Raw genomic sequence first — 26,084 nt, forward strand, 5'->3', positions numbered from 1 at the left:
CGAATGAGGAGCGCGCCTCCCCCGGGGCCCTCGCAGCCTAGGACAGGAGCAGCCGAGCGAAACCCCGGCTCCCTCCTCGCGGCTCCCCGGGGACGGCCACCCGGACGCTCGCAGCCACGAAACCCGGCAGCAGCCAGAGTTTCCGGGGGCAAGAAACAAAATTTTCGACAATAACGGTAACCTGCGGCTCCCCACTGTAGTTCATAGTCTCCAGGCCAGGCGTGCCTGCGGGGCGCGGAAGGAAGAGATAGCAACATTTACCTCTACCTGCTCGGGCCTGGCCGCTTCCGGCCTTTCCGGGTCGCCCATCGCGCAGACTCCGCCAGTGCTAGTGGGGACGAAGTAACCAAGCGCCTCCAGCCACCCTTAACTAGGACGGGACTTAGGCAGCCTCCGGCTAGCCCCACCCCTTGCGCTCCGGCCAGCGAGCTCGCCCGCACCGGCCTGGTCCCGCCCCCGGCGGCCGGGACTCGCCCACTCCCGCACAGCCCTACAGATCGGTTCCGCCCCAGCCACAGAGACACGCCCACCCCAGCAGGCCCCGCCCCCCGGCGGCCGGGACTCGCCCACTCCCGCACAGCCCTATCAGTAGGATCCGCCCCAGCAACAAAGACACGCCCATCCCAGCAGGCCCCGCCCCCGGGGGCCGGGACTCGCCCACTCCCGCAGCACCCTACCAGTCGGTTCCGCCCCCTCTCCCGACCTCAAAGATTTTGGCCGCTTCCGTTCGCCCCGCCCATTCCGTTGGACAGTCCAGAGTCCTCCTGCCCAGGACAGTCCCACCCACTCAGTTCCTGGGCCCGCCCACTCCGGCTGCTGTCGCTTTAGTGCACCGCCCCAAGTCCCGCCCACCCACTGCGGCACACTCTGCGCCTGCCCGGCGCCGGCAGGGCTCCACCCACCTACCCAGGCCACGCCTTCTCTGCCCGCCCCGCCCCCGCCTGAGGCGCGCGCTCCGAGGCGCACGGCCTGGTGAGGGAGGACCGCACGCCGCCCTGGCTGTCCTTCCCCTGCTCCTGGAGCCTCTGCAGCTAGTCCTCGTCCCCACCCCGGGGAGGTTGCCTTCCCCAGGATGAGGCGAGAAGCAGGCACTGTGGACCTGCGAATGGACGGCGGGAAAACCACAGCGTCAAGAAAATATCGAGGAAGAAAAGTGTGGCCTGTTTGCCATTTCAGCCGCCGGGTGAGTGGTTGAGGGAAAGAGTAGGTGTGTGTTGGTGTTTGACAGGAGAGAGGAAGATCTTAGGGAACTGCGGGAAACTGTTTCAGCAAACTAAGTTTTTAGCGACAGTGCTTGAGCTCTTCAAAGTGCCAGGCACTACACCAAAGCAAATCTTCAGGATTCTGACCCAAAGAAACACAGCAGTTTCTCTCACGCTGAAGATGAAGAAACAAGTTATGCAGTTAAGAAGTCACAGATTCCAGAAGCTCCTGGCGACCTGCCCTTTCTCGAAAAAGTAGACAGACTCCTGAGTAGCGTTAACACTGGGAACATAGCTATGAGAATTTGCTTGAATTACCAATACTCTTCCCCTCAGAGACATGAAAACTAACTACAGCAAAAGAAAAACTAGTCTGTTCTAACCAAGGTGGAAGAACTTAACTAGGTTGAAGCCGAGTACCTATTTTGTGGAAAGCTGTCTGAAGTATGGTAGAGAAGAAAATGAAGCTGAAGCATTGAAAGGAACGAAAACTTCCTGAAGCCTGCCCTGGGATGGGACACAAAGTTAGCCTTCCTTAAAGCAATTACTGAAGGTCAAATACTGACTGCAATATTTGCAGTCAGTATTTGTTTTAAATTGTTTTAAAAGGGTCACTTAAATTTTATGAGGAAACAAAAGTAGTTAATTTCATACAATGGCAGGTGAACTAAGAACCAGCATTGGCAGCTAATGCTCCAAGTAGCTCAACAGGCTTTGCTGTGACGCATATCAAGACACTAGCTCCAGAGATCTTTCAAATTTTCAGACACATTCTGAGGAGATGCAATCCCCAGCCACCAGAGAACTGGGTCATACTCTCCTGCAAGAGCATCCTGCACAGATGGGTCAAAAGTACCCAGAGGGGGCCCGGCGCGGTGGCGCAAGTGGTTAAGTCCTCGCCTTGCACGCCCGGGATCCCATATGGGCGCCGGTTCTAATCCCGGCAGCCCCGCTTCCCTTCCAGCTCCCTGCCTGTGGCCCGGGAAAGCAGTTGAGGACGGCCCGAAGCTTTGGGACCCTGCACCCGTGTGGGAGACCCGGAAGAGGCTCCTGGCTTCGGATCGGCATAGTATCGGCCATTGCGGCTCACTTGGGGAGTGAATCATCGGACGGAAGATCTTCCTCTCTGTCTCTCCTCTCTGTATATCCGCCTTTCCAATAAAAAATAATAAAAATAAATCTTTAAAAAAAAAAAAAAAAGTACCCAGAGGCCACTCTCCATTTAAATACTGAGCTCTCCACCCCAGGAGCAGCTTAAGTCTTACTGTATAACATACACCCTATTTTGGAGCATGTTTCTGAACTGCACCTACGGGGACTTGTACACACCCTTTAGGGCTAGCACTGTGGGGCAGATTAAGCCATTATCTGCAGCGCTGGCATCCTGTATCAGAGTACCAGTTCCACTCCCAGCTACTCCTGTTCTGATCCAGCTTCTTCCTAATGGGCTTGGGAAAATGATGGATAACAGTTTGGAGACTGTTAGACGAAACTAGATCAGTGGCTCTGTTCCATTGATTGGAACTTGATTTGGCTGAAATACCCTTTAATTCACAAGAAACTTTCATTGGTTTCTTAAAAAAAAATTTTTTTTCATTTGAGTGACAGAGAATCTTCCATCCACAGGCTTATTGTCCAAATATCTGTAAAATGTCTATAACAACCCAGCAGTAGATCAAAGCCAGGAACCAGGAACTCCATCTAGGTATCTCAGATGGCTAATGAGTAAATAAATTTTTAAAAATTAACATTTTAAAGGTGCAAAGGTCCAGTCACGATAATATCAACAGCATGTTTCTGATGTGGACTTGGTTACTGAAATTCATTCATTTAAATAAACTTTATTACACTGAATACTAGAGAGGGAAACTTCAGAAACAGATCACTGATTCATGACTTTTGAACCAGGTACTATTCCTTGCACTGTGCTCAGCAAAGTAAACAAGAACAATTTCTGATAGTCCCTTGTAGACCACTGAGAAAAGTTAGGTAATAAACTAATTTCCTCAACAAAGAGTGTTGAGTAATCAGGTTTGTTCTTCTCTGAAGCTTTTAAGGGGAAATCATAACCACGAACGGGTATGTCCCTTGTTAACTGTCAAGAAATCTCAGAAGTAAGGAATGACTAAAAATTGCATGAACATCCTAGTTCACTTCACATAAACCTTCTCCTGCTCTGTGATACAAGTTTATGCCTCCGTTATTTAAATAGTCTTTTTAAAAAAAGGTGTTTTATGATCGTTAGGGTACTTTTTATAAAAGTGTTTATGCAAGAAAACAGACTATGTCCTTTGCAAGTCAAGAATATTAACTTTTCTGTATAATGCTTTATTATTTCATTAAATGATGGATCTTTAAGTAAGGACTTCTTCCATGGATGCTTACTTTGTTCATGGTGAGAGAGGAGTTAGTGGGTAGTAGGCAGTTAGGGTATTCTGGGTCCCCGAGTAAAAGAGAATTTCCCCACCATGTCTTGAACTCACCAGGGCACGTCTCTTCCAAGGGACAGTGGTGCTATTAGCATATCAATTCCCCACCTGAAGTATGGGCCATCCCCTCTGGCCATTGTGGGAGGGCCTCAGGCCGATCTCTTTATCATTAAAAGGAGAGCAGGAAGAAGTAATACACATCTGCCCAAGGCCTGGAATGTCCTATGTCTGGCACCTCTATGGCCTTTTGTCCCAAGGCCAGGTACCATGGAAACCAGGAATTTTCTTTGTTTATGGAGAAACATCTTTGAGGAAAACCTTTAAAAGGTGCATTCCCCACCATTCATTCGGGTTTTTTGGGTTCTTATTTTCCTGCCACTATGGCAGAGCACTGAGGTCCTTTTCCTCCTGCCACTATGGCAGGAGGTAAGGGTCTTTTCTATCTCAAAACCCCCTCCCGTCGCTAGGACGGGAGTCTTCTCTTCTCAACTTTTCTAATAAATCTTGCTTTAAAACTAAACTGTGTCCGCATGAAAATTCTTCTTTCCTGCGAGACAAGAATTTGAGGTTGCTGCCATACTCGGAGTCAAAATTCCTGCAACAATGGCCCTGTATGCAAGAGACAGTATTTTTTTGCACTGCAAATTTGACCAACTTTGATTGTATCCTTTAAAACGCATGCATGCTTCCCTTTTTCTAGGGCATATAGAACAGTTCTTTTTTTTTAAAGATTTATTTTTATTATTTTTTCATTGGAAAGGCGGATATACAGAGAGGAGAGACAGAGAGGAAGATCTTCCATCTGATGATTCACTCCCCAAGTGAGCGCAACGGGTCGATACTATGCCGATCCGAAGCCAGGAGCCTCTTCCAGGTCTCCCACACGGGTGCAGGGTCCCAAAGCCTTGGGCCGTCCTCGACTGCTTTCCCAGGCCACAGGCAGGGAGCTGGAAGGGAAGCGGGGCTGCTGGAATTAGAACCGGCGCCCATATGGGATCCCGGGCGTGCAAGGCGAGGACCTTTAACCACTTGCGCCACTGCGCCGGGCCCTATAGAAGTTCTTACTGGAATGTTGCCAGCCGCATCTGTATGCACTGGCCACATGCCGTACCCAAAATGGCGCCGGCCAGAGAAGCCACATCTTGGTGTTTGGTGGAGAGTCACGTAGATTTCGCAGTACTGTGCAGGCGCCTAGCGCATGCGCAGTGAGCTGCGGTGCGGCAGGCACATAAACACTGGGACTGACGAATCCAGTCGCCCAGAACCCTGCGTAATCATGACGCCGACCTATCATCGGCGGAGGCGGGGCCAGACAGCACATAAGAGCAGAAAGCCTGCCGGGGTCGGAGCCTCTTTCCTCCTCATCTTGCTGTGCACAATAAATTTTACCGCAGAAGGCTTCACTCGCGTCTGCGTCTTATTGCTGGGCGGTAAGACACGTGGGCGCGACACTGGAATAAACTGACCACAATTGAACATTAGTAAGCCTTGGGTGCTGTTTCTGAAATAAGGCTGTTGGCATATCATCCTTTATTAGTTGCAGTATGAAGATTTTTTTAGACCTGGTAAGACCAAATGTTGCACTAAAAATGGTTTCACTGTATTGAAACTTTTGAGTTTGCTACTTCTACCATGTCTTAAAGACCTTTATCTAACAGAGATCAAAACCTCTCCTTTCATTTCTGTATTTTTGAGCTAACTATGTTAACTGCTTTTATTTTTCACTCCTCATCACAATACAGTTCTTTGTAGCTGAATGGGCTATTACATTCTTATATGGGCAGTCTGGCTGTATTTAAGGAACATGAAAGATGTAGTTTGTTTACAGTGATTTTCTTGGATCTAATTTCTAAATCTTGGCACACTTAACCAGAACCATGCCATAAACTCACTGGAGAATAAGTGCACTCAAAGGTCATTAGTTGAATTTCATCGTCACTACGGAAGAAAACATTTCAAATACAAATTCATGTGCCTGAATATGATTTACCTGGTGAACTAGCACTTGAATCAACCCAAACTGTTGGTCTTAGGTTCATCAACTACAAGTAATAAAAGATAGAGTCTGGAAAACATTCAAAAAAGTGAATTAGTTTATCCAAGAAATATGCTGTTTAAACAGCACAGTTCTTTACATTTTAGGAGAAAACTGAAAGTTTCTCATTATGCAACATGCCTCTCCTTGTCTGTAAATCTGCCTTCCCAATGAAAAATAAACCAGGCCCAATGTGTTGTTCACATTGGGATCCCATATGGACACAGATCCATGACCCAGTGGCCCACTTCCCATCCAGCTCCCTGCTTGTAGCCTGGGAAAGCAGTGGAGGATGGCCCAAAGCCTTGGGACCCTGCACCTGCGTGGGAGACCTGGAAGAGGCTCCTGGCTTCAGATCGGCTTAGATCCTGATATTGCAGCCACTTGGGGAATGAATCAGCAGATGGAAGATCTTCCTCGCTCTCTCCTCTCTGTACATCTGACTTTCCAATAAAAACAAGAAATCTTTAAAAAGCATATGGTATGCATGGTGGAATGATGAACTTATGACTGTTCATGAAGGATTTTACATTGTAATAATAAAGGGGAAATCAATGGGAGCAGAGAATCCTAGAGCCTAAGGAATTGTATCACAAAATAATAATAAAAACATTTCTAGTTTCCACAGACTTACCGAATCAGTAAGGGAAGAGGATGAGCAATTGAATAATATTCACAATTCAACCTTAGTAGTAAACAGCACTGAAAACTTCCTCAAGAAGAAACTCAATTTGAATTTAAACTGAGTTTCTGGCTTCCTGTTTCAGGCATCTGGGGAGTGAATCGGCAGATGGGCACCCTCTCTGCACCTTTCAAGCAAACAATTTAAAATGTATTTAAAAATATCCTTCCCAAGTCTACTCAGGAAAACCATATTCATTTTGTTTAGTCTTGATATTCACATTACTTTGGTTGGGGAAGAAGCAGTAGCAAAACTTTGAAAACCTTCAGTAAAGTTCATTCTTGGTCTGTATGTTTTCAGTTTCATTAAAGTTTAATCACTAAACAAGACCAAAAGAGAACTTTATTTTACATTACTTTATTTTACATTTAGAACCATTTTTATTCTTTACCTTAAAGAGAAAAAAGTCACTATGCTTTTAATATTGCTAAAAGCATTTTAACCAAAATCTTGATTCAGGAAGACTTAAAGACATTGTGCATTATTTTAAATATTTTCATTCTTTCAATACTATTAAAAATAATTCACAATTAGGGTTTCATATGTCCTAATCATCTCTAGTTTGCTTTTAGTATTTTACCAATCTGATGTGCATACAAAGTTTAAAGTAATATATAAATTCTTATAGCTTTCCAACATCAATATTTATTAGCTCTCACTCTAATTACTATTTCACTTATTCAGAAACAGTATTTAGACATAAAAACCAACCTCTCACTCTGTAAATAACCTTTGGCTAATTTACATACATCTAATACGGTGTGTTATCTAAGCTTTAACACCACGAGCTTCACTATCATTTAGTTCTAAGTAGCTTAGTGTCAACAGAGCTGAGATGTGCTTCAGTCTTTTGAAGGATTTTATATCGTACCCTGGAGCATGGAAACTATGCTAAGGCAGAAATCCTACTAAATGTACTGAAAGGGTAGGGGAAATGCCAGAGAATCTCTCCACTCGTTTTAGATGCAAAGCAGATCAGTTTAAGTCTCAGTGAAGAAAACAGTGATACATGTATTACACGTACCACTGAAGAAAGCTACTGGAACCACAGCATTTAGGGTTTTGGGGTCACAGGCTATATTAATGGGTATCAGAAAATGAATCTACTTCTTGGTTATTGAGCATACGTTAAAATCCTATGCCAAGAAAAGGTCACATTTCACTCCCCCCACTCATTTGTAAAAACAAAGGTGGTGGCCTGGCCAGGTGCCATTCAGGATTCTCTGCTAACTGTAAAATGTGGACTAATTTTCTTCTATTTCTTATAGTCCATGTGTATATAAACTTTCAGTTCTTTAAGTCAAATTTTTATGCACATAACCATGTCAGTGTATTTCCCCTAGTTTAAAAATATACAATTACATAAATAAAAACTATTGTTTCTTCAGTACTACTTGAGATTTCTTCTGCAGTTTATTTAAAAAAGTAAATGTAACAAGGTACTTTAAAAAGGCTAGATACAAAAGTAGTTAAGCTGCTCACGAACATTTAAAATTTTCCAAAATGTATCTTCAATAATCATGATCTTATAAAACATTTTACAGTTATCAGAAAGTGCCCAGGCTGAGTTTACATAACTGAAATACCTCAGTACAAATGTACAAGTGTAGTTAGAACTGAAGTGCAGTATCCTGACTGACTGCATTGAAATAGGGATACAAAGAGTTGACTGTGAAAAGTATTGTGCATTGGCCCCATCATATGTACAAAAAAGTGCCCTCACTTAAATGAACAAATTACATGCAAAATGTTAGTGATATCATTTAATATCCTAGAACCCAATGCAGCCAAAATAAACCGCAATAAAAGTGTTTCGGTCAAGTGAGTTCATCTCTTAAGATCTGAATGTCAAGAACTTTTTACAAGTTCCATATACATGATACACAATTGCAGCCAACCACAAATTAAACACCATAAAAAAGTTAAAATGAAAACACAGAACATACTTAATTTTTTATTTTGAAATTCCCTATTCCCTCTATACAAGAACCTTTGCTGAAACTTTCCACAAAGGCAGCAGTGAATTTTCAGAACATTTTACATTTTTTTATCCCTCAGCAAAAAGATAAATCACAGTGTAAATTATATTGTTCTGCTGTCATCTTTGGCTGGGGTTAGACCCAGAGGCTCTTCACCAGCAAGTCATTATAGTCAAATGTTGCCAGTGTTCCTTGGGTCTTTAAGCTACAAACTCAGCAAGGAATGTTTGCATTGAATCTCTGAAGTACCACCAGGAGGGTATGACAGCATTAACTTCCATAAACTTTTATAGACAAATGGAAAAAAATCTACAAAATTAGCTAGTATTATTACACAGCAATGCACACTTTTTATACTCTACACAAAACCAAAATTCTTGGTCTTAATGGCAAGTAACAATTTTTGTTTGAGAATTTGTTTAGAGGAATAGAGTGGGACGTAAAGTCGAGAAATACAAGTATTTGCGGTGGGAAGATGTTGATCATCTGGTGGTCTTATTGTGATTGAAGGCATAGGCTGAAATCCTTCTTCACTGGCTGGCAATGATGGGCTTGATGTCCAAAAGTAAACCTAAACAGGAATACAATGATTACAATTAAGGCTTTTTGCAGGCTAATACTCAACCTTTAATTCTGTTGTGTATCCAGAAGTATTAAATTAAACCAACGGCAGGGGGGAATTTTGTAATGAGTTTTTATAATTTTCATATATTTAAAAGTGATTAATTAGTCTACTAAACCATTTTTTTAAGCAAACAAAAGAGAGAATGTTTACAGTGAAAAGAACCAAATGTCCCATAGGTAGAACATGACATCCTACGCCTTTCTGTCTGCAGGACGTCGTGGCAATGCATGCACTCCACAGGTCTTGCCTGTGGCTCCAGAGGAAAGTTACTGGTGGAAAAAAAAGACACAAGGCCTTCAACAAAAGTTTAGGGTCTTTGGTGCAAAATTCACACAGCTTACCTAAAATGGTGATTTTCCATTTTATCTACAAACAAAATAATTGTATCACTGACACTAAATTATAATACAGAATACTACTACAGTAACTGCTGAGGAGCATACCCCTGGAGCTTCATCAGATATGTATTTTGCACAATAGAAGAAATAAAAGGATGTTCAGAAAGGGCAGGGATTGAGCCTAGTGATTAGAACATTGCTTTGAACATCCTATCGATCGATCCGAGTGCCTGGGTTCAGCACCTGATTCCATCTTTCTGCTCCAGTCACTGGATTCCTGCCCGCTACCTATATGAGAGTCCTGGACTGAGTTCCTAGCTGCCAGTTTTGGCTGCCCTAGCCCCAGGTGTTGTAGGCAACTGGGGAGTGAACCAGCAGATGGGAACTATTTCTCTTGTTCTATTCTTCAAATTAAAAACAGAACAAACAAAAAATACTAAGATAAATGATAGCTTCTACTTTACTTTCTTAAATATAATAACCAAAGATATTGTTCCAGAAACATTGATTTCTCTGAACACTTACCATCCTGCACTGATCCATTCTGCCACATATACATACCCATGCTTAGTAAGACACTATCTACCTCTTAAGGAAAAACCATTTTTAATATTATAATTTGCAGTGCACAACTACATAATGAGGTACATCTAATTTCCAAGCATGACTAGGAAACCTATTAATTTCCTGTATCCTGATGTACAATTACATGGAAAACCTCATTTCAAATGAGAAAAAAAAAGGCTATCTTTTTCACAATCTTTGAAAACACTAAAAGGAACCAAAAGGTATGCTAGAAACAAAGCTAGTCCAGTCATTCAATTTTATAGGAGAAACAAGCTTAGTCAAATTTCTCCAAAGACAAAATGCTCAACCAGGGTAAAGGACTACATTGCTGGATTTCCACATGTCATTATGACAACAGATGGAGGACCTGTCAGGATTTTTAACTCCCCAAGAAAGAAACTACAAATTGTTACCCAATAGCTATGGACACTGCACAAACTTCAGGACTGGGAGAACTATCTGGAAAACACTATGCTTGTAACAGGCACTTCAGGATAAAACTAAGTGTACGTAAGTACAACCTCCCAAAAGAGGGAAGAGAAAAGTAGCTGGAGGGGGATAATCCTCATACACGTTTGAAGCCCTGATAATAGATTTTTTTTTTATAGTTTAAGGAGTGAAACTCACAAATTAAGGCTATTGATATTAAGGCAAGGAGATTTTCTTGTCTGCAAGAGTGAAGGGTTAGCAAATTTTTCATCCAATAGAAAACTAAAACCATAACCATAACAAAATATAACTTGGCCAACCAAACTAAGGATGTATTGGTTTTAAAAACAAAAAAGCAACAAGACTGTAACAAAGTTATATAACAAAAAAATATAACAATATATAAATCACTTAGAAAGCAAACCAGATAGCTAGTATTTCTCCTCTGTCTTTTGATGGTTTTACACACTCCATGTGTCCTAAGAAAACAAGGTGCCCTGAACCTAGAAACTGCTACTTGTAGTAAAATACCAAACAAGCTCTTTGGGTGATCCTGAAGCCACTTGGTACAGACCACATGTTGGCACTGTTAGGAAATTTAGCAGTCACAAGACTGAGAAAGCCAAAAAACTCACTAATAACATGCAACGTAAGTGGGGAACAACCTAACTCAATTACCAAGAGGGCTAAAAACCTACAGTACGGAACTACTACTACCATATAAAGATTCAGGAATGCCAAAGCCAAGAATTCTCTATACTCTCTCCTGTGAGTACACTTCTGCTTGAAAGAAGATTTATGGGAATCTATAAATTTGTGCTGACATACCCAGGTAACCATTTCTCCTCTTTAAATACTATACTATATAGAAATCACATCATTTTTAAACATTCTACAAGTGATCTTGTGCTGATGACTAAAAATTAAGTCTGGTTAGACAACGAAACCAGGAGGGACAGGAGTTGTAAGGTCTACGGTATTCTGAGTATGGCAGTCAGGACCAGAATGGCTTTCAAGACTGATTAGCAAGGTTGACTTGGGACTTTGTAGACATTCAAGTAAGATCCAAGTTGATGTCCCTGGGAGCTGGCTCAATCCCCAGCTGGCTCGATGCTTATGCACCTAGGAAAGCTACAGAAGACAGCCCAAGTGCTTAGATCTCTAAACTTTTCCCATGGGAAATCCTGATGGAGTTCCTGGCCCCTGGTTTTGGCTTGACTTGGTCCAGTCCCAACAACTGTGGTTATTTGCAATGTAAACCAAGAGACAGAAAACAGATGAATCGAGCAATCGATTTGTTTCAAATACAGCCTTTTAAATAAGTAAAAATAATTTTTATAAAAGTTTATGCTCAGATATTATAAGTTGTTTGAAGCTGTGTGATAAGTGGTAGGATTAAAATAATAGATGTAATACTTACATACCATAATTAACCTATTTTTCTAGTATACATCTAATAATCAAGACACATTCAGAAACCATTCAAAAGCTTTCTGCTGGTCAAAACGACCAACATATAGCAGTGTAGTAGGTTCCTTCTTACGTATGATTTTGCTTTTCACAGTTTGTTACCCACAGTCAACCTCAGCCCCAAAAATATTAAGTGGAAAATACCAGAAATGAATAATTCCCAAGCTTTATTCAGTCTTCTGAGTAGTACGGTAAAAATGTCACTTTCTGATTCCACCCATCCAAGTCTGTGAATCATCCTTTGGTCTAGGGCAACAAGAATGTATATCCTATCTGCCTGTTAGTTATTCAGTGCTCAACTTAATTATCAGATCAATTACTGTGTTATCACAGTAACCGTAATTCAACTAATGCTCATTTTACTGAATATTGGCTTCAAAACACTAGAAAAATGATGCTAGTGCTGGTAATTCACAGATGTCAAAGAACTCATAAACTTCTTCCTTTAAGCAAACACTTGGCGACTGTCGTGGTAGCAGGCTTGTGCTGTTTGTAGTGCTGGCATCCCAGAAGGGTGCCAGTTCAAGTTCTAGCTGCTCCACTTCTGATTCAGTTCTTTGCTTATGGGTCCCTGCAACCACATGGGAGTCCCAGAATATACTCTTTTTTTAACTTTTTGAATTTTACTTACCTCACTCCAAAGAACTGTAATGAGGTGGCTCAGTGGGCTTATATCTGACTATGGCATTGACATCCTGGTTCCCAGCTCTGGATGAACCCAGCTGAGAGCCAGGAGCTAGGATGTCAGTGCCACAAGTTAAGGATTACCATGCACCAAACCAGCCCTTCACTGCAACCATTTCAAGTCAAATAAATAAATCTTAAACAAATAACTGAATGTTTATGACGCAAAAAGAGAAAAAATAATGGTATCCTAAGTAGTTGAGAACCACAGTAAGAACAATCTTCTTTGTCACTACCGCCCAGCAGCGGTGACACTAAAATGACGAGGCACACTCACTGCCGAAAGCGGCTGTGTTTAAATCCTTCTCTCCACTGCCCCATCCCCATTGGCCTTAGCTTTCCTCCCTGCTTCTTGGCCCTACTTTCCGCTACCCTTCCTCCCATTCTTCTTCCCTTACTTTCCCCATCTCCTTTCCACCACCCTTCTTCCCGCCCCCCACTCTTTCTCATCCCTCTTCGTTTGTCTATCTGTCCATCTGTCAGTCCTTCTGGACCGTCTGTCCTAGTCCGTCCATTGTCGTCTAGCTTTTACTAGCTACCTTCTTTATAGTTCTCCACCAATCACTTCTCCCCGTGGGTCCACTTGGCGCTATCTGATAGGCCAGTAGCAATGACATAATTGCAGCAGGGGCATTAGCCTATCCCTTTGACTTCCTGTTTACCTGCTGGCAAGACCAATCCCGCCTCCTGGCCCTGGGCCAACTGCCATCTTGCGTTGGCCCTCCTAATCCCAGGAGCGACTTTGGCAACTGCTCCCCACACTTCTTAGCACTGAAATTGTCAAATGGGAGTGGGGATGACAGAGATGGGGAATCTGTTAGCTTTACGTAACTTCCAAAACTACAAAAGTTATGGACCACAATACGTGAAATGCTTAGTAAAGTGGCCAGGAACACTGATGCAGCAGTCTAGACAAGACAGGGTATTTGGAGCTGTAATAAAAATCACAGGCCTGGGACCAGTACCATGATACAGCAGGCTAAGCCTCTGCCTGCAGCACTAGCATCCCATTATGGGCACCAGTCCAAGTTCCAGTTGCTCTGTGTCCTATGCAGGTAAAGCAGTGGAGGATGGCCTGAGCATCTGGGCCGTTAAACACCTGTAGGAGTCCTGAAGAAGCTCCTGGCTCCTGGGTTTGAAACTGGTCCAACTCCAGCTACTGAGTCCTTTTGAGGAGTGAGCCAGCAAATTAAAGTTCTCTGTCTCCTTCTCTCTGTGAACTGTCTTAAAAGCTTAATAAAATGGAAAGGGCATTAAATTTGAGGATTCAGTACTATTTGTGGATTCAAAAATCCAGTGGGGACTGTGAAACATAGCCTTAGAGACAAGAAAAAACTGTATGGGGAAGAAAATATTGCAAACACAAACTGTTACCCTCATCTGGAACTAAGGATGGCATTTTTTTATTAGGAGCCAATGCACATTTCACCTATTTAGTTCAGTAACGTTTTTGGGTGATCTGCAACAGAACATACACATACTTTCATTAAATCCAAACCAAAAATTCAAACCATTAACCATTACATTCTTACATGTCTGTCATTCACACCATCCTAAATTCTATATTTTGTTCTATACATTTACTAAACTTTTAACTTACAAGATCTTGTCGTTCTGTCATGCTCATCTTCTCTACTATTGACCAGAACCAACGCTTGAATTGCAACAGCTTCTCAGCATTTTCTCCTAAAAACAAAGAACATAAACTCACTATACAGTATCAACTGTTACCCTGTTGGAGTAGACACTATGGTGCAGGCTAAGCAGCTGCTGCTGATGCTGGCATTATATATGGCCACTGGTTCAAGCTCTCATTCCTCTTCTTCCATGGTCCCTGCTAATACATCTGAAAAGTCAGAAGATGGCCCAACTGCTTAGAGTCTGGTACCCACGCACCTGGACGGAGTTCCAGACTCCAGGCTTCAACCTGGCCCAGCCCCAGCCACTGCAGCCATTTGAGGATTGAGCCAGGGGATGAAATATCTATTTTTTTTTTTTTGCTTGCTCTTCCTCTAGTTAACTGCTTTACAAATAAATCAAAATTTTTAAAAACCTGCTGAACTTATAACAGATACATTAAAATGTTACTCAGATACATGGAGTTTAATTTCTCACATAAGAAATTAAAAACCATGAGAACAATATAGACATGCTATATCACTTGTTAATCCTGTCTCAAACAGTTCCATATAAGAAAAATCACCAGCCTCAAAAGGAAAGTCGCTCTGTGTGTTATCAGCCACATTGGAAAGCAGCAGCACTTCGTAAAACTCAGCATTATACCCTTGTCACGTCATAGGTTAAGGACGTTACTCTGCTTCAATTTAAATGTTACACCATTAATTTAGGCTTTAATATATATGAGTAATACGGTCATTTTCTATCCAATTATTGCTTATAAAAATTATCTGTGTTCCCGTTGAATAAAGGACGTTTTGCTTGTTACCTGTTTATTATGTGGCGAAGTGTTAAGCATTTTTCTGTGGTATATGACTAGATCATGGTATTTTAAAAGTTAAAAATGAGAGAGAAGGAATAATAGATGGAAGGAGGAAAACTTGGGAAAGGGAGAGAATATCATTGTGTCCTCAGAATTGTACCTAATGTGTTTAAACCTAAAAAGAAAAAAAAAAAATCCTGGGAAGATTGGGGAAGTCTCATCAAAGATGCATGGGCACCTGGCACAGTAGCCTAGTGGCTAAAGTCCTTGCCTTGCATGCACTGGATGCCTTGCATCCCATATGCACACCAGTTCTAGTCCTGGCTGCTCCACTTCCATGCAGCTCCCTGCTTGTGGCCTGGGACAGCAGTAGAAGATGGCCCAAAGCCTTGGAACCCTGCACCCAGGCAGAAGACCTGGAAGAGGTTCCTGGCTCCTGGCTTCGGGTCAGCTCACCTCCGCTGTTGGGGCAACTTGGAGAGTAAATCAACAGATCAAAGATCTTCCTCTCTATATATCTAACTTTTGAATAAAATAAATAAATCATTTTTTAAAAAGGCATGGGCTTTAGCCCAGGGAGAGATCTGATCTAAGTACTACACACTCAGAGCCGGGCTCAGCTGCAAATCATGTTAGAGAAGAAAAAATTACTATAGAACAACCTATATATTAACAAGCATGAAGGAAATAGAATTTATCTTGTTTTAACTCGTGCAAGTTGGTACAACAGCTTGCAAACACAAAAATAAAAAAGCTGGTATTTTTATGTATAGTTATCAATGATTATAATTCCTTCATAGTGCACTCATAGTTGCCAATGTTTGATGTACAGTCCTATTAAGGACTTTCAGAAGAAAGACCTGCAACAAATCAAACACTGGAAGAAAAATACTGCTACTCTGGGTGGGTTATCTCCACTTCTCTTCATTCTTCCTGCATTTGCTACATGCTTGTTTGCTACCTGTTTGTCTTTATGAGTTTTGGACCCAACTCTACAAAACAAATGTCATGCAATATAATCAGTGAGTTGTAGAGACCTGAATCATGAAGGACCAGAAGTTCTGTCCCATTTGTTTAGTAAACAACAACAAAAAATCCTACCTGATTCATCATTGAAAGACGTGAAACTGATCAGCATCTGCACATTAACTTCACCACAGCCGTTCACCAAAAGCCTGAAATCTTCTGCTGTCAAATCTTCCAATGAATTTTTTGGAAGCACATCCAGCAGACCTTTCCTCATGGCCTAAAGAATTTTAAAAAGTTTCATTCTGTTACAGGAAGTATTTTCCATGGAGTACATGTTTATGCTGATAAAGCCCAAAATCCAATTTTAACAAGCTTCCTTAAGAATATTAATTGCCAATTTAAACAACAGGGAGGGAAAACAAGCTCTATCTTGAAAAAGAAATTTTTTTTAACAGATTTTAAAAAAAAGAAAAGTGGGAGGTTGGATCGGGGAGTGAAAGGCATAGTAACAGACTGCAAGTTGAAAAGTGCTGGAGATGTACATAACAGCAGTAACTACTTAACAAACATGTTAATAATCAGCCTAGCCATTAAATTATAACTAGCATTAGTCAGAAATGTGTTGTCATATCAGCATCCTAAAACCTGACAACAAATCTCCCCTATTTCAACCAAAACTCCAGAAGCTCACTGAGAAATCACCTATGTCACAGGAACCATACGCACAGATGTGATATACCTCAATTCACTGAATGTTGCCCCTACTTTACAAAAGAGCACCAGCAGCTACAGCTGCTGACGCCACGATTTGAACTCTGACGGGATGATTCTAAACTCTGCACAATTATTCCAGCACAGGGATCAGGAACACCTGCCAGGGCCTTGGCATGATAGCCTAGTGGCTAAATCCTCACCTTGCACATGCAAGGATACTCTATGGGCACCACTTTGTGTCCCAGCTGTTCCACTTCCCATCTAGCTCCCTGCCTGCAGCCTGGGAAAGCAGTATAGAGGATGGCCCAGAGTCTTGGGACCTTGCATCCACATGGGAGACCTGAAAGGTTCCTGGCTTTGGACTGGTTCAGCTCTGGCTGCTGCAGCCACTTGAGGAGTGAATCAGCAAATGGAAGATCTTTCTCCGCCTCTCCTTCTCTCTGAAGATCTTTCTAATAAAAATATGAATCTTTAAAACAAAATAGAGATACATCTGATATTGTCAGTCCTAAATTTATATTAACAGTTTATGGGTGAGAAGTTAAAATGTTGGCCTGATGCTAAAATAGCCACTTAGTTGCAAGGTTGGCTCTTGCCTTAAGACTACAAACTTGATTTTGGGAACAAGGCTGTTTTGAATGCCTAGAGCAATGAACTTTGACGTATGGAATTATCTAGATAATTTGTGCAAGACAATGTGGTTTAAGCATGTGCTATGCTCCGGAACTCTGATATTTTAGTAATCCTGGCTGACTATGCAGGCAGAAAATGCCTGTCAAGTCTGGTTCCCAATAAAAGAATCTGGACTCTGATCCTTCAGTAGGCTTCACTAAGCACAAACATTTTACAGCTACATGTGGCTGCATTTTATTGATGGAGAAAGCACAATGGTCTTTTTGACATCCATGTCCTATACCAGCTCCTCTGAACTCTAGGCAATCTACTTTTCCTCCTGTTGGTCCTTTTATCATCAGACCATAACTTCAGGCACAACTGCCTCTGAGTCCTCTGGCATTTCAACAACTCACACCAGGCATGAGTGTGAGGAGGACCCTGAAGCAGCAGTCATTCTGACCCCGCAAGCACCCTATCCAAACCTGTTCTCTGCAACAGATGCTTTCTCATGAAACGTAGGCTAAGTTGCCCTGGACCTAAAATGCACAGGACTGAAGTGCTTCTGATTTTACAATGTTCTTGTAGAATTTACTAGCTGAGAATCACTTATTCAGAAAATCCAAAATCATAACTGTTCTGATGGTCCAAACTTTTTTGAAGATATTGGCATTCAGAATGTCTTAAACCATATGTACATTTTCCAAATAGGGATGCTCAAGTTATAGTTTTATACAAAACAAGCATTTGGTTTGGATTCTTAAATTCTATTATTATTTACATAGCAAATAAACCTGTTGTGGAACTTTTAAACAAGCATTACCTTCACAAAGAAAGCTTCATCAGATCATGAAACACTTCGTAGAAAAAAACTTACATGCAATGGCTGCTCTGCAACTACCAGCATTCTGTGCTCTGCGTACTTCCGCACATATTCATACACATTCTGAGGAGTGACTGGTATGTTTACACCATTAGAAATGAGTTCAACCTGTGAAAAATCGAGCAGTACCATTTAAGGGCAATTATGTCAACACAACAATAAAAATTCTAGGATATACTTTTATTTAAAGAGGCAATTCTTTATCTGATCAAACAATGAAAACATTTTAGTGCCAATTAAGTGCAAAACATTCTTCCTTCTGTCTCAATCTGCAGTCACTATGCCTCAAGTCATTGCTCTTTCTCCATGTCCCAATGTGTTCAATCTTTCTACATGGGAAAAACAAAAGAGATTAATCCTTTTCTTTTGCCAGTCAGAAAAAGCTGTGCATTGCCTTACCTGTCCTCCACCCTCTTCTTTACACAAGTCAATTGCAAAAGCCAAATCCATTGCTGAAAAGACAGCATCAGCATCTGAACTCTGAGAAGCAAGGATTAGCTGCCGCAAACTCTCATACATTACAGGGTCAAAAAATGCAAAATCGTGCCAATTGACCTAAAAAAATAACCATACAAATAGAATGTTACCCAGTTTGAAGGCACACTGACAAATTACCTCTCACTAGAAACATAATTGCTTTAAAGAGAAAAAACAAATAAATTTTGGCCCTGCAAAGTAACATTTAATTTTGAAAGCACAAAAAGTGTTTTACTTTAGAAGTGTGTTAAGACAAAAACACACAGTTCATTTACTAAAAATAGACTACATGGTGCTGCTGGCTCTAAATGAGAGACACTTCTGCTGACATACTCTTGACAATCATGTAACATAACTAGTAAATCCACATGATGTGCCTGTAACTCAAAGGAATTCAGTAAGTTGCCCCGAGTTAAACTTGAGATTTATTTGAATTCAGTTCACTCTATCTTATGAAGGACCCAATACCATAAACACTTTGATGTTGCCCAGCTTTGAATCTCATCTGTCTGCATATCACCTCATGACCAGTTTACCAGGAACATATTAAGACAACTCAAAATGGTCTAAGATAAGAAAGAAAAATACATGTGTATATAATAAAAAAAGTTTATATTAACAGAAAATAATGTTAACGAGAATTACTAGGTCACATCATCTTTAACAACCCTAATGTTATTGCTGATGTGCAATGCATATCTCAAAAAACAAAAGGGTAACTCCTATCACATTTTGTTTCACATATAAAATATTTTAGGAACACTAGAAGTCATGTTCTAAATCAAAAGCTACATAATTACCATCACAACTGAGTTTTGCAGGTGTAAATAAATTCTCATTATCAAAACACAAAATAAGCCAATTCCATCACTTCAAAATAAATACCAAACATCTTACTCTAGTACATACTTTTATTCCCTCTGTGTACATTTTACCAGATATAAACTAACTAATTTGAAAGGCAGAGTGACAGAAATTGTTCATCTATTGATTCACTGCCCAAATGCCAAAAACAGGGCTAAGCCAGGCAAAAGCAGAAACCAGAACTCCACCAAGGTCTACAACACAGACAGAAGGAATTCCCCTTGTTGGCCATCATCCAGTGTCTCCCAGGTAAGCAAAAACATGCATCAAAAGCATGGAGTGGGCAAGATCAAACCAGGCACCTCAACACACCCCATTTTACATAGGTTTACAGTTGCTTTAGCACAGTACTAATTCTACCCTACCAAAACCTGCCACAAGTAAATAGTGGGAAATCTTTATTGAGCACTTACTACGTGCCAACACCTATGCTGTTTGCATCTGCAAAAGGAGCCAGGTTTACTGACCTGCGTGTGCCTGTGTTATTCCATTCTGCACTCACCACATTATTTTCACATGTACATCTCCATGAAATACTTCAAAACTTAGTAGTAAGCAAATGTCATAAGTAAAAGGATTTTGTTCATCAAAATCACTTACTTTTCTACCAAGCAACACTTTGATGACGTGTCTATTCAATGTGATAGGACACAGTTCATTCTGCAACAGACATAATCCAAGAATCCTAAAAACAGGAAAATAAAGCTTAAATTCCAAAATAATTCTAGAATACATATAATTCCAGACACATAAAGACACAAATTATAGAGAAACTCTCCAGTTTCTTTCATTTCCATACAGTTTGAAGTGAAGCATTTTTAAACTAATACACCAGAGTATTCCATTCACTCAAATTTTAAAAAAATTCAAACATGATTATAGCTATTTTACCTGCCAATGTTTCTGAAACAATTCAGCCTTGCTTCTGTATTTTTGCCAGGTCTTGGAGTATAAAAGCCTCTTTTTCCAGGTTGGTAAAACAAAGGTGCATTGTCATCACCATCATCTGTGTCATCCAAATCCATATCTACTACACTTCGACTAGAGCCATGACGCTTTCGGTTTTCCTAAAAACAGTTATCAGACATTAAGACTCATTAAAATTTAAAGAAAAAAACCATTTTTAAAAAAATTTAATCAGAAAGGCAGATATACAGAGGGAAAAATTTTCTGTGCACTGATTGACTCCCCAACAGGCCACAATGGCCAGAGGTATGCTGATTCAAAGTCAGGAGACAGGAGCCTCTTCCAGGTCTCCCACATGGGTGCAGGGTCCCAAGGCTTTGGTCATCCTCTACTGCTTTCCCAGGCCACAAGCAGGGAGCTGCATGGAAATGGAGCAGCCAGGACACAAAGCAATCCCCATATGGGATCCCAGCACATGCAAGGCAAGGACTTCAGTCACAAGGTTATCGTGACAGACCACTATTTGCCCAGTCACAATCCCAGATCCAAAGTGGAGCGGCCAGGACTCAAATTGGTACTTACAAGAGATGTTAACAATGCAGGCAACAGCTTAACTTTTAAAGTCACAATGCTCGTTCCTAAAGGTAGACTTAAAATTCATTCTTTCTGAACTATTATACACTAAGCCTGTATAAATTAAGTCTTTAAAAACTTTGTTAATTAAGCAAGTTAAATCAGGATAGATTTATTAAAGACATTAAAAAACGGGCTAGTGCCATAGCTCACCAGGCTAAACCTCAATTCCGTGCTAGCATCCCATACAGGTGCCAGTTTGTGTTTCAGCTACTCCACTTCCCATCTTGCTCCCCGCTTATGGTCTGGGAAAGCAATGGAGGATGGAATCCTGTGCCCAACTTGGGAGACCTAGAAAAAGCTCCTAGCTAACAGTAGCTTTGGATTGACTCAGATCTAGCCGTGGCAGGCATATGGGGAGTGAACCAGTAGATGGAACACATTCTCTGTCTCGCTTTCGTTCTGTAAATCTGCCCTTCAAATAAAGATAATCTTAAAAATATATATATATTAAATATAAAAACCTCCTTGACAGTAACAGAACTTGGGCTCCTCTTTCCCCATACTGTTCAATGCTTTCGCTGTTTGTAGAAGCAGGACTGCTAATTCTTACAAGCACTTTAATGAGGTTCCATGGTCCTCTGATCTATAATATCATAACATTATCACAGATGTAACAAAGTCTTCCAAATCACTGTTACCCAGATCTAAGACATTCTTTGGCTGCCTGGAAGCCAAACTTCCATAGTTCACCGATCTTTGTGGACATATTTTTCCATTCACTAGTGTTCGCTTTTATTTCACAGAGCATGGGATGGATTCTTTGATAATTCCAACAAGTGGATCTTCTCAGTTACCATCTACTAGGTTTTTCTCCAAGGCAACTAAACTGATCAGTCTTTCCTGATAATTTCTGGAATGCATCCTGGACATTCTGAATATTAAGGTGTAAAAATCTGGGTCTTGGGCCTGGCGGCATGGCCTAGCTGCTGAAGTCCTTGAACGCACCGGGATCCCATATGGGCGCCAGTTCTAATCCCGGCAGCTCCACTTCCCATCCAGCTCCCTGCTTGTGGCCTGGGAAAGCAGTCGAGGACGGCTCAAAGCCTTGGGACCCTGCACCCGTGTGGGAGACCCGTAGGAAGTTCCTGGATCCTGGCTTTGGATTGGCATAGCATTGGCCGTTGCGCTCACTTGGAGAGTAAATCTCTGTCTCTCCTCCTCTCTGTATATCGGACTTTCCAATAAATAAATAAATCTTTTTAAAAAAATTTGATCTGACTTAAAAAAAAAATCTGTTGATTTTGGGTCTACTCCACATACACACCACATGGGACAGTCTGAGCCTTCAGCTTTCGCTCTCTCCTAAGTCAGAATGAGCAACAGCAATGAGCTCTTATTGCCGACAAGTAGCACAGGAACAAAACACCTCTTACCTGTACTTTTTCTGAGGAGTCTAATAATCCAAGATCCAGGATACTATCAGCTCCATTTTCCCTAAAACACACACACACAAAAAAACCTTCCATTTCACATAACTGAAACTTCTGGAATCTATATGAATAACCAATGTTAATTTGGACTGATAAGAATTTACAAATAAGTTTAAGTGCTCACTAGTCTTAATGTAATTCCAGGAGCACACAAATCAGTATTAAAAAAAAAAACAAAGAGAAAAAAATATTTAGATGTGACTATATGTCTGTTTCAAGGTAACAAACTACTCAGGCTACCGGATTAAAGGTAAAACATTTGAAAATGCAGTTTTCTTAGGGATGCTGGAACTTAAGCTCAGAATAAGCACTGCAGAAAAACGAAAGAAGTGATCACTTAATGATTCTACAATAACAAACTCACTGTTCAACCGTAAACCCTAAACAAAATGCACGCTTAATAAAAAAACAAAGGGTTTGTACCATAAGAATCTTTGAGGTATACAGGTTTTCTGGTGGAGAATTCTCTTACAACATATGTATCCAATACAATTTTACATTCTAATACTTGGAAAGCTCAGGTGTCTCACTCATGGATTTGACACATCAGACTGAAAGCTTTGCACGTGACTGCAAACATTTGAAAACACAAGGATCTACATAATGAAAACAGCAGCTGAACTTGCAATGCCTCTCAACTGTGCACATTACCGTCCATGTGCAATAATGAGTTCCATGGCCTCATCCACTCTGGCTCTCAGAGAATCTTCACTTGCTAGAAGCAGCAGCAGTTGAGCTGGGGATAACTCCAACAGCATACCAGTGATTTTACTTGCAAATGCCTGTCAAAGACAAACAAATGTCACTTGCCCACTCTCTGGAACCATCTGTCTCTATATACAATATTTTACTCAAAAGAGAAAAAGAAATATAGAATTTTAGATAACAAACTTCAGAGTTACTTAGGTCTTTACAAAAGCTGGAGGCTTTCTGACAGATAATAATGTCTACACACACATTTACGTTAGACCTTTTAAAGTGTTTCTTACTGTTGAGTAAACACAGATAATCAATTTCCATATTCTTTTTTCCATTAGAAATTTAGAAAAATCACTTTCATCTACTGTAGGTAAAATAAAAGCAGTAAGGGAAGATATATAAAGAAGAGAAAAACACCTAGGTTTAGGGCTAAGGATTTAAAGAAATGTAACTGGTTGTGCCCTCTCTTTTTCTCTACTTATAAAAGATATACATGTAGTTATGGGCAGTTGAGGTCGGTACCATGGCTCAATAGGCTTATCCTCGGACTAACATCCCATATGGGGGATGGTTCATGTCTTGACTGCTCCACTTGTCATCCAGCTCCCTGCTTATGGCCTGAGGACACAGCAGAGGATTGCCCAAAGCATTGGAACCCTGCAACCACTTGGGAGTCCCAGAAGAGGCCCCTGGCTTCTGATAGGTTTGTTCCAGACACTGCAACCATCTGATGAGTGGAGGAAGGAAGGAAAACAGACACCTAGATTATGTTCTATGTTCTGTGGAAGACACCCCTGCTAGAACATCCTTCCATACTTATCAGCAGAAAACTAGTGTGGATTCCAGCTACAGCCTAACACACAAGTGAACTCCAAAAATAAATAACAGTTGGCATAAGTAAGGAATCAAATATGTGTAACGTATAGCCAATAATTTAGCACAAGGAAATCTGCTAGAATGTGAACTACACAGAGCTGGTAAAGGATACATTCAAACTGTATACGGTTCTCTCCAGCAAACACTGCTTCATTCCCTCCTAGCTTTCTCCTTACTACACAGCAAAATACAGACCTCACCTATGTGTCTGACCACAAGGTCTGTGTGCCTCTCTCTCTCTCTCTCTCTCTCTCTCTCTCTCTCTCTCTCTCTCTCTCTCTCACACACACACACACACACACACACACACACATTTTATTCAAAAGCAAACAAGAGGCCTGGGGCGTCAAGAGGTAGTTATTTATATTCCACGTACTGGCTGCATTGCTTGGACCCGGGGGTACAGCCTCTCTCCAAGTGCTTGCCGGTGTGCTGGCAGAGGGTCAGGATCATCGCTGGGATTGCCCTCAGAGGCTGGTCTGAAGGGCCTTGTGTCAATGGAAAGCTGTCTTCTAAAGTCTCTGGAAAAGGAAGGAAGTTGCTGTGAGTTCACGTCCCAAGTCAACAAAGCAACAATACAACTAGGAACAAAGTTGGAAAACCAGGCTGAAAAATCCAAGTTGTTTAGGTATGGTGCTAACTGTAAAAATGCCTAAGCAGATCACCATTAAGAAATAAAGATTTAGATTTTGTTATGTGAAAAATCTGTAAGTCTATAATGCAGACCTTAAACAACAGTTTAATTCTAGGGAAGAAGACTTAAAAGACCAGAAATCAAGATAATTCCTCTGAGAAATTTTAGGCTAAAATCCAATCCAGCTTAACAAAAGAAAATTTGCAAGATTTAAACAACACAATCTGTGATAATTAAGATTTTTTTAACAGAGACTTGGGAAAAATAGAGATATAGTAAAAACTGTAAGGGTGTTAGAACATGAGTGGAATAAATAATATTTCAACTTCCTCTGAGTTTTTAGAGAACTCTACTTAACAGTATTAGTAGGTTCAACTATTTTTAGTTACTGTGCAACCATCCAAATATTACAATGATCACTTTCTAGAATTTCTCAATTACAGGCCACCACTTGGTAAAAAATAAAATGCAAATAAAAAATCGTCATACCGATCCCGGTCTCTCCGAGAACCTGCCCGCAAGCCACTGCTCCTCCTCATTTCCCGTTCTCTTTCCCTTTCTCGGTCTCTCTCTCCTCTGTTCCTTAACCTCTGCATTAAGCCTGCAAGGAAAGATGAAACAGACCACTGAGAGGAATACAACTACAGTGCCAGGAAACGAGACAACGCCAAGACACGATGGCTGAAGCCAACCTTGTTCATCTCTTTTGTTCAAAAGTCTCCCTCTCTCTCTATTCCCCCATCCAAGTGATACAGTCTATTTACCAATGCACGCAGGCTACTTATCTCACAAGTGATCAAGTAACGACTTTTTGAACCATACACTGATCATGCTGTAGAAAACCACAGATTCTTCTCAAATGGTTGTGTCAGTTAGGTACAGGAACAGAAGAAATACTGGAATTTGTTTACTAAATTTTTAAACATGACATATGTTAATGAACTTCCATCCCACAAACAAGTTTCCTCATCAACTGTGATGAAAAACCATGTTATCTCTAAACAATTAATCAAAACTAGCACAGCAATGGAAGAACAACTGTATTACCCATAAAGTTAAAACCCAATGAAATCACTAATCTAGAATTAAATTAGACGGGAATATGAAGATACATTATTAACATTTCCCACCATATACACATGTAGCCATGAACAGCACTGTTGCTCTGATTAATAAGGATAACTTTCATGGTGCTTTCTGCATAGTACTTACTTGTATGGGTGCCTTTGTTGGCATTTTGGATACAATCTAAATTTGGCAATTTTTCATTTGATAAAAATGCTTGTGCAATGGCTGTGTAAAAGCTTCGTGCTACACCACTGCCCTCTCCTGGCTCATCCTTAAATGTCACTTTTACTCTGTGTACCGCCATGGGTGTGGTAGCACACCTTCGTCCGAAGTGATTATTAAGCTGCCTCATGGTTTGCTGAATAAGAAGATCTCGATCTCGATCAACCTAATAAAACACAACAAAATGCAGCAAATTCAAGATTTAATGGCACTT

At 41.0% G+C, this 26,084-nt stretch overlaps 2 protein-coding genes across 4 annotated transcripts in view; both read right to left on the reverse strand.

Moving 5' to 3' along the window:
* The window catches only part of RRM2B (ribonucleotide reductase regulatory TP53 inducible subunit M2B), a 33,516-nt gene extending 33,132 nt beyond the window's left edge, over window positions 1-384 (reverse strand). The window contains exon 1 of one of the 2 annotated variants that reach the window (XM_040972664.1): window positions 262-384. In XM_040972664.1, the coding sequence (XP_040828598.1) occupies window positions 262-309 (48 nt within the window). In that variant the 5' untranslated portion in view covers window positions 310-384. The remainder of the gene's footprint in view (window positions 1-261) is intronic. The other variant, XM_040972666.1, reaches the window with a different exon arrangement.
* Window positions 385-7,739: 7,355 nt separating this feature from the next.
* Window positions 7,740-26,084, reverse strand: part of UBR5 (ubiquitin protein ligase E3 component n-recognin 5) — a 144,065-nt gene continuing 125,720 nt past the window's right edge. For both annotated transcript variants that reach the window (XM_040972668.1, XM_040972667.1), the window contains exons 48-59: window positions 25,793-26,036; window positions 25,070-25,181; window positions 24,323-24,467; window positions 23,023-23,153; window positions 22,315-22,375; window positions 20,291-20,466; window positions 20,000-20,084; window positions 18,458-18,613; window positions 18,053-18,166; window positions 15,982-16,126; window positions 14,041-14,126; window positions 7,740-8,898 (exon numbers count right to left, since the gene is read on the reverse strand). In XM_040972668.1, coding sequence (XP_040828602.1) covers window positions 8,686-8,898; window positions 14,041-14,126; window positions 15,982-16,126; window positions 18,053-18,166; window positions 18,458-18,613; window positions 20,000-20,084; window positions 20,291-20,466; window positions 22,315-22,375; window positions 23,023-23,153; window positions 24,323-24,467; window positions 25,070-25,181; window positions 25,793-26,036 — 1,668 coding nt within the window. In that variant the 3' untranslated portion in view covers window positions 7,740-8,685. The remainder of the gene's footprint in view (window positions 8,899-14,040; window positions 14,127-15,981; window positions 16,127-18,052; window positions 18,167-18,457; window positions 18,614-19,999; window positions 20,085-20,290; window positions 20,467-22,314; window positions 22,376-23,022; window positions 23,154-24,322; window positions 24,468-25,069; window positions 25,182-25,792; window positions 26,037-26,084) is intronic.

The sequence above is a fragment of the Ochotona curzoniae genome, unplaced genomic scaffold, assembly GCF_017591425.1.
Source record: "Ochotona curzoniae isolate NIBS_2020 unplaced genomic scaffold, NIBS_Ocur_1.0 contig_2318, whole genome shotgun sequence".
Taxonomy (NCBI): Eukaryota; Metazoa; Chordata; class Mammalia; order Lagomorpha; family Ochotonidae; genus Ochotona; species Ochotona curzoniae.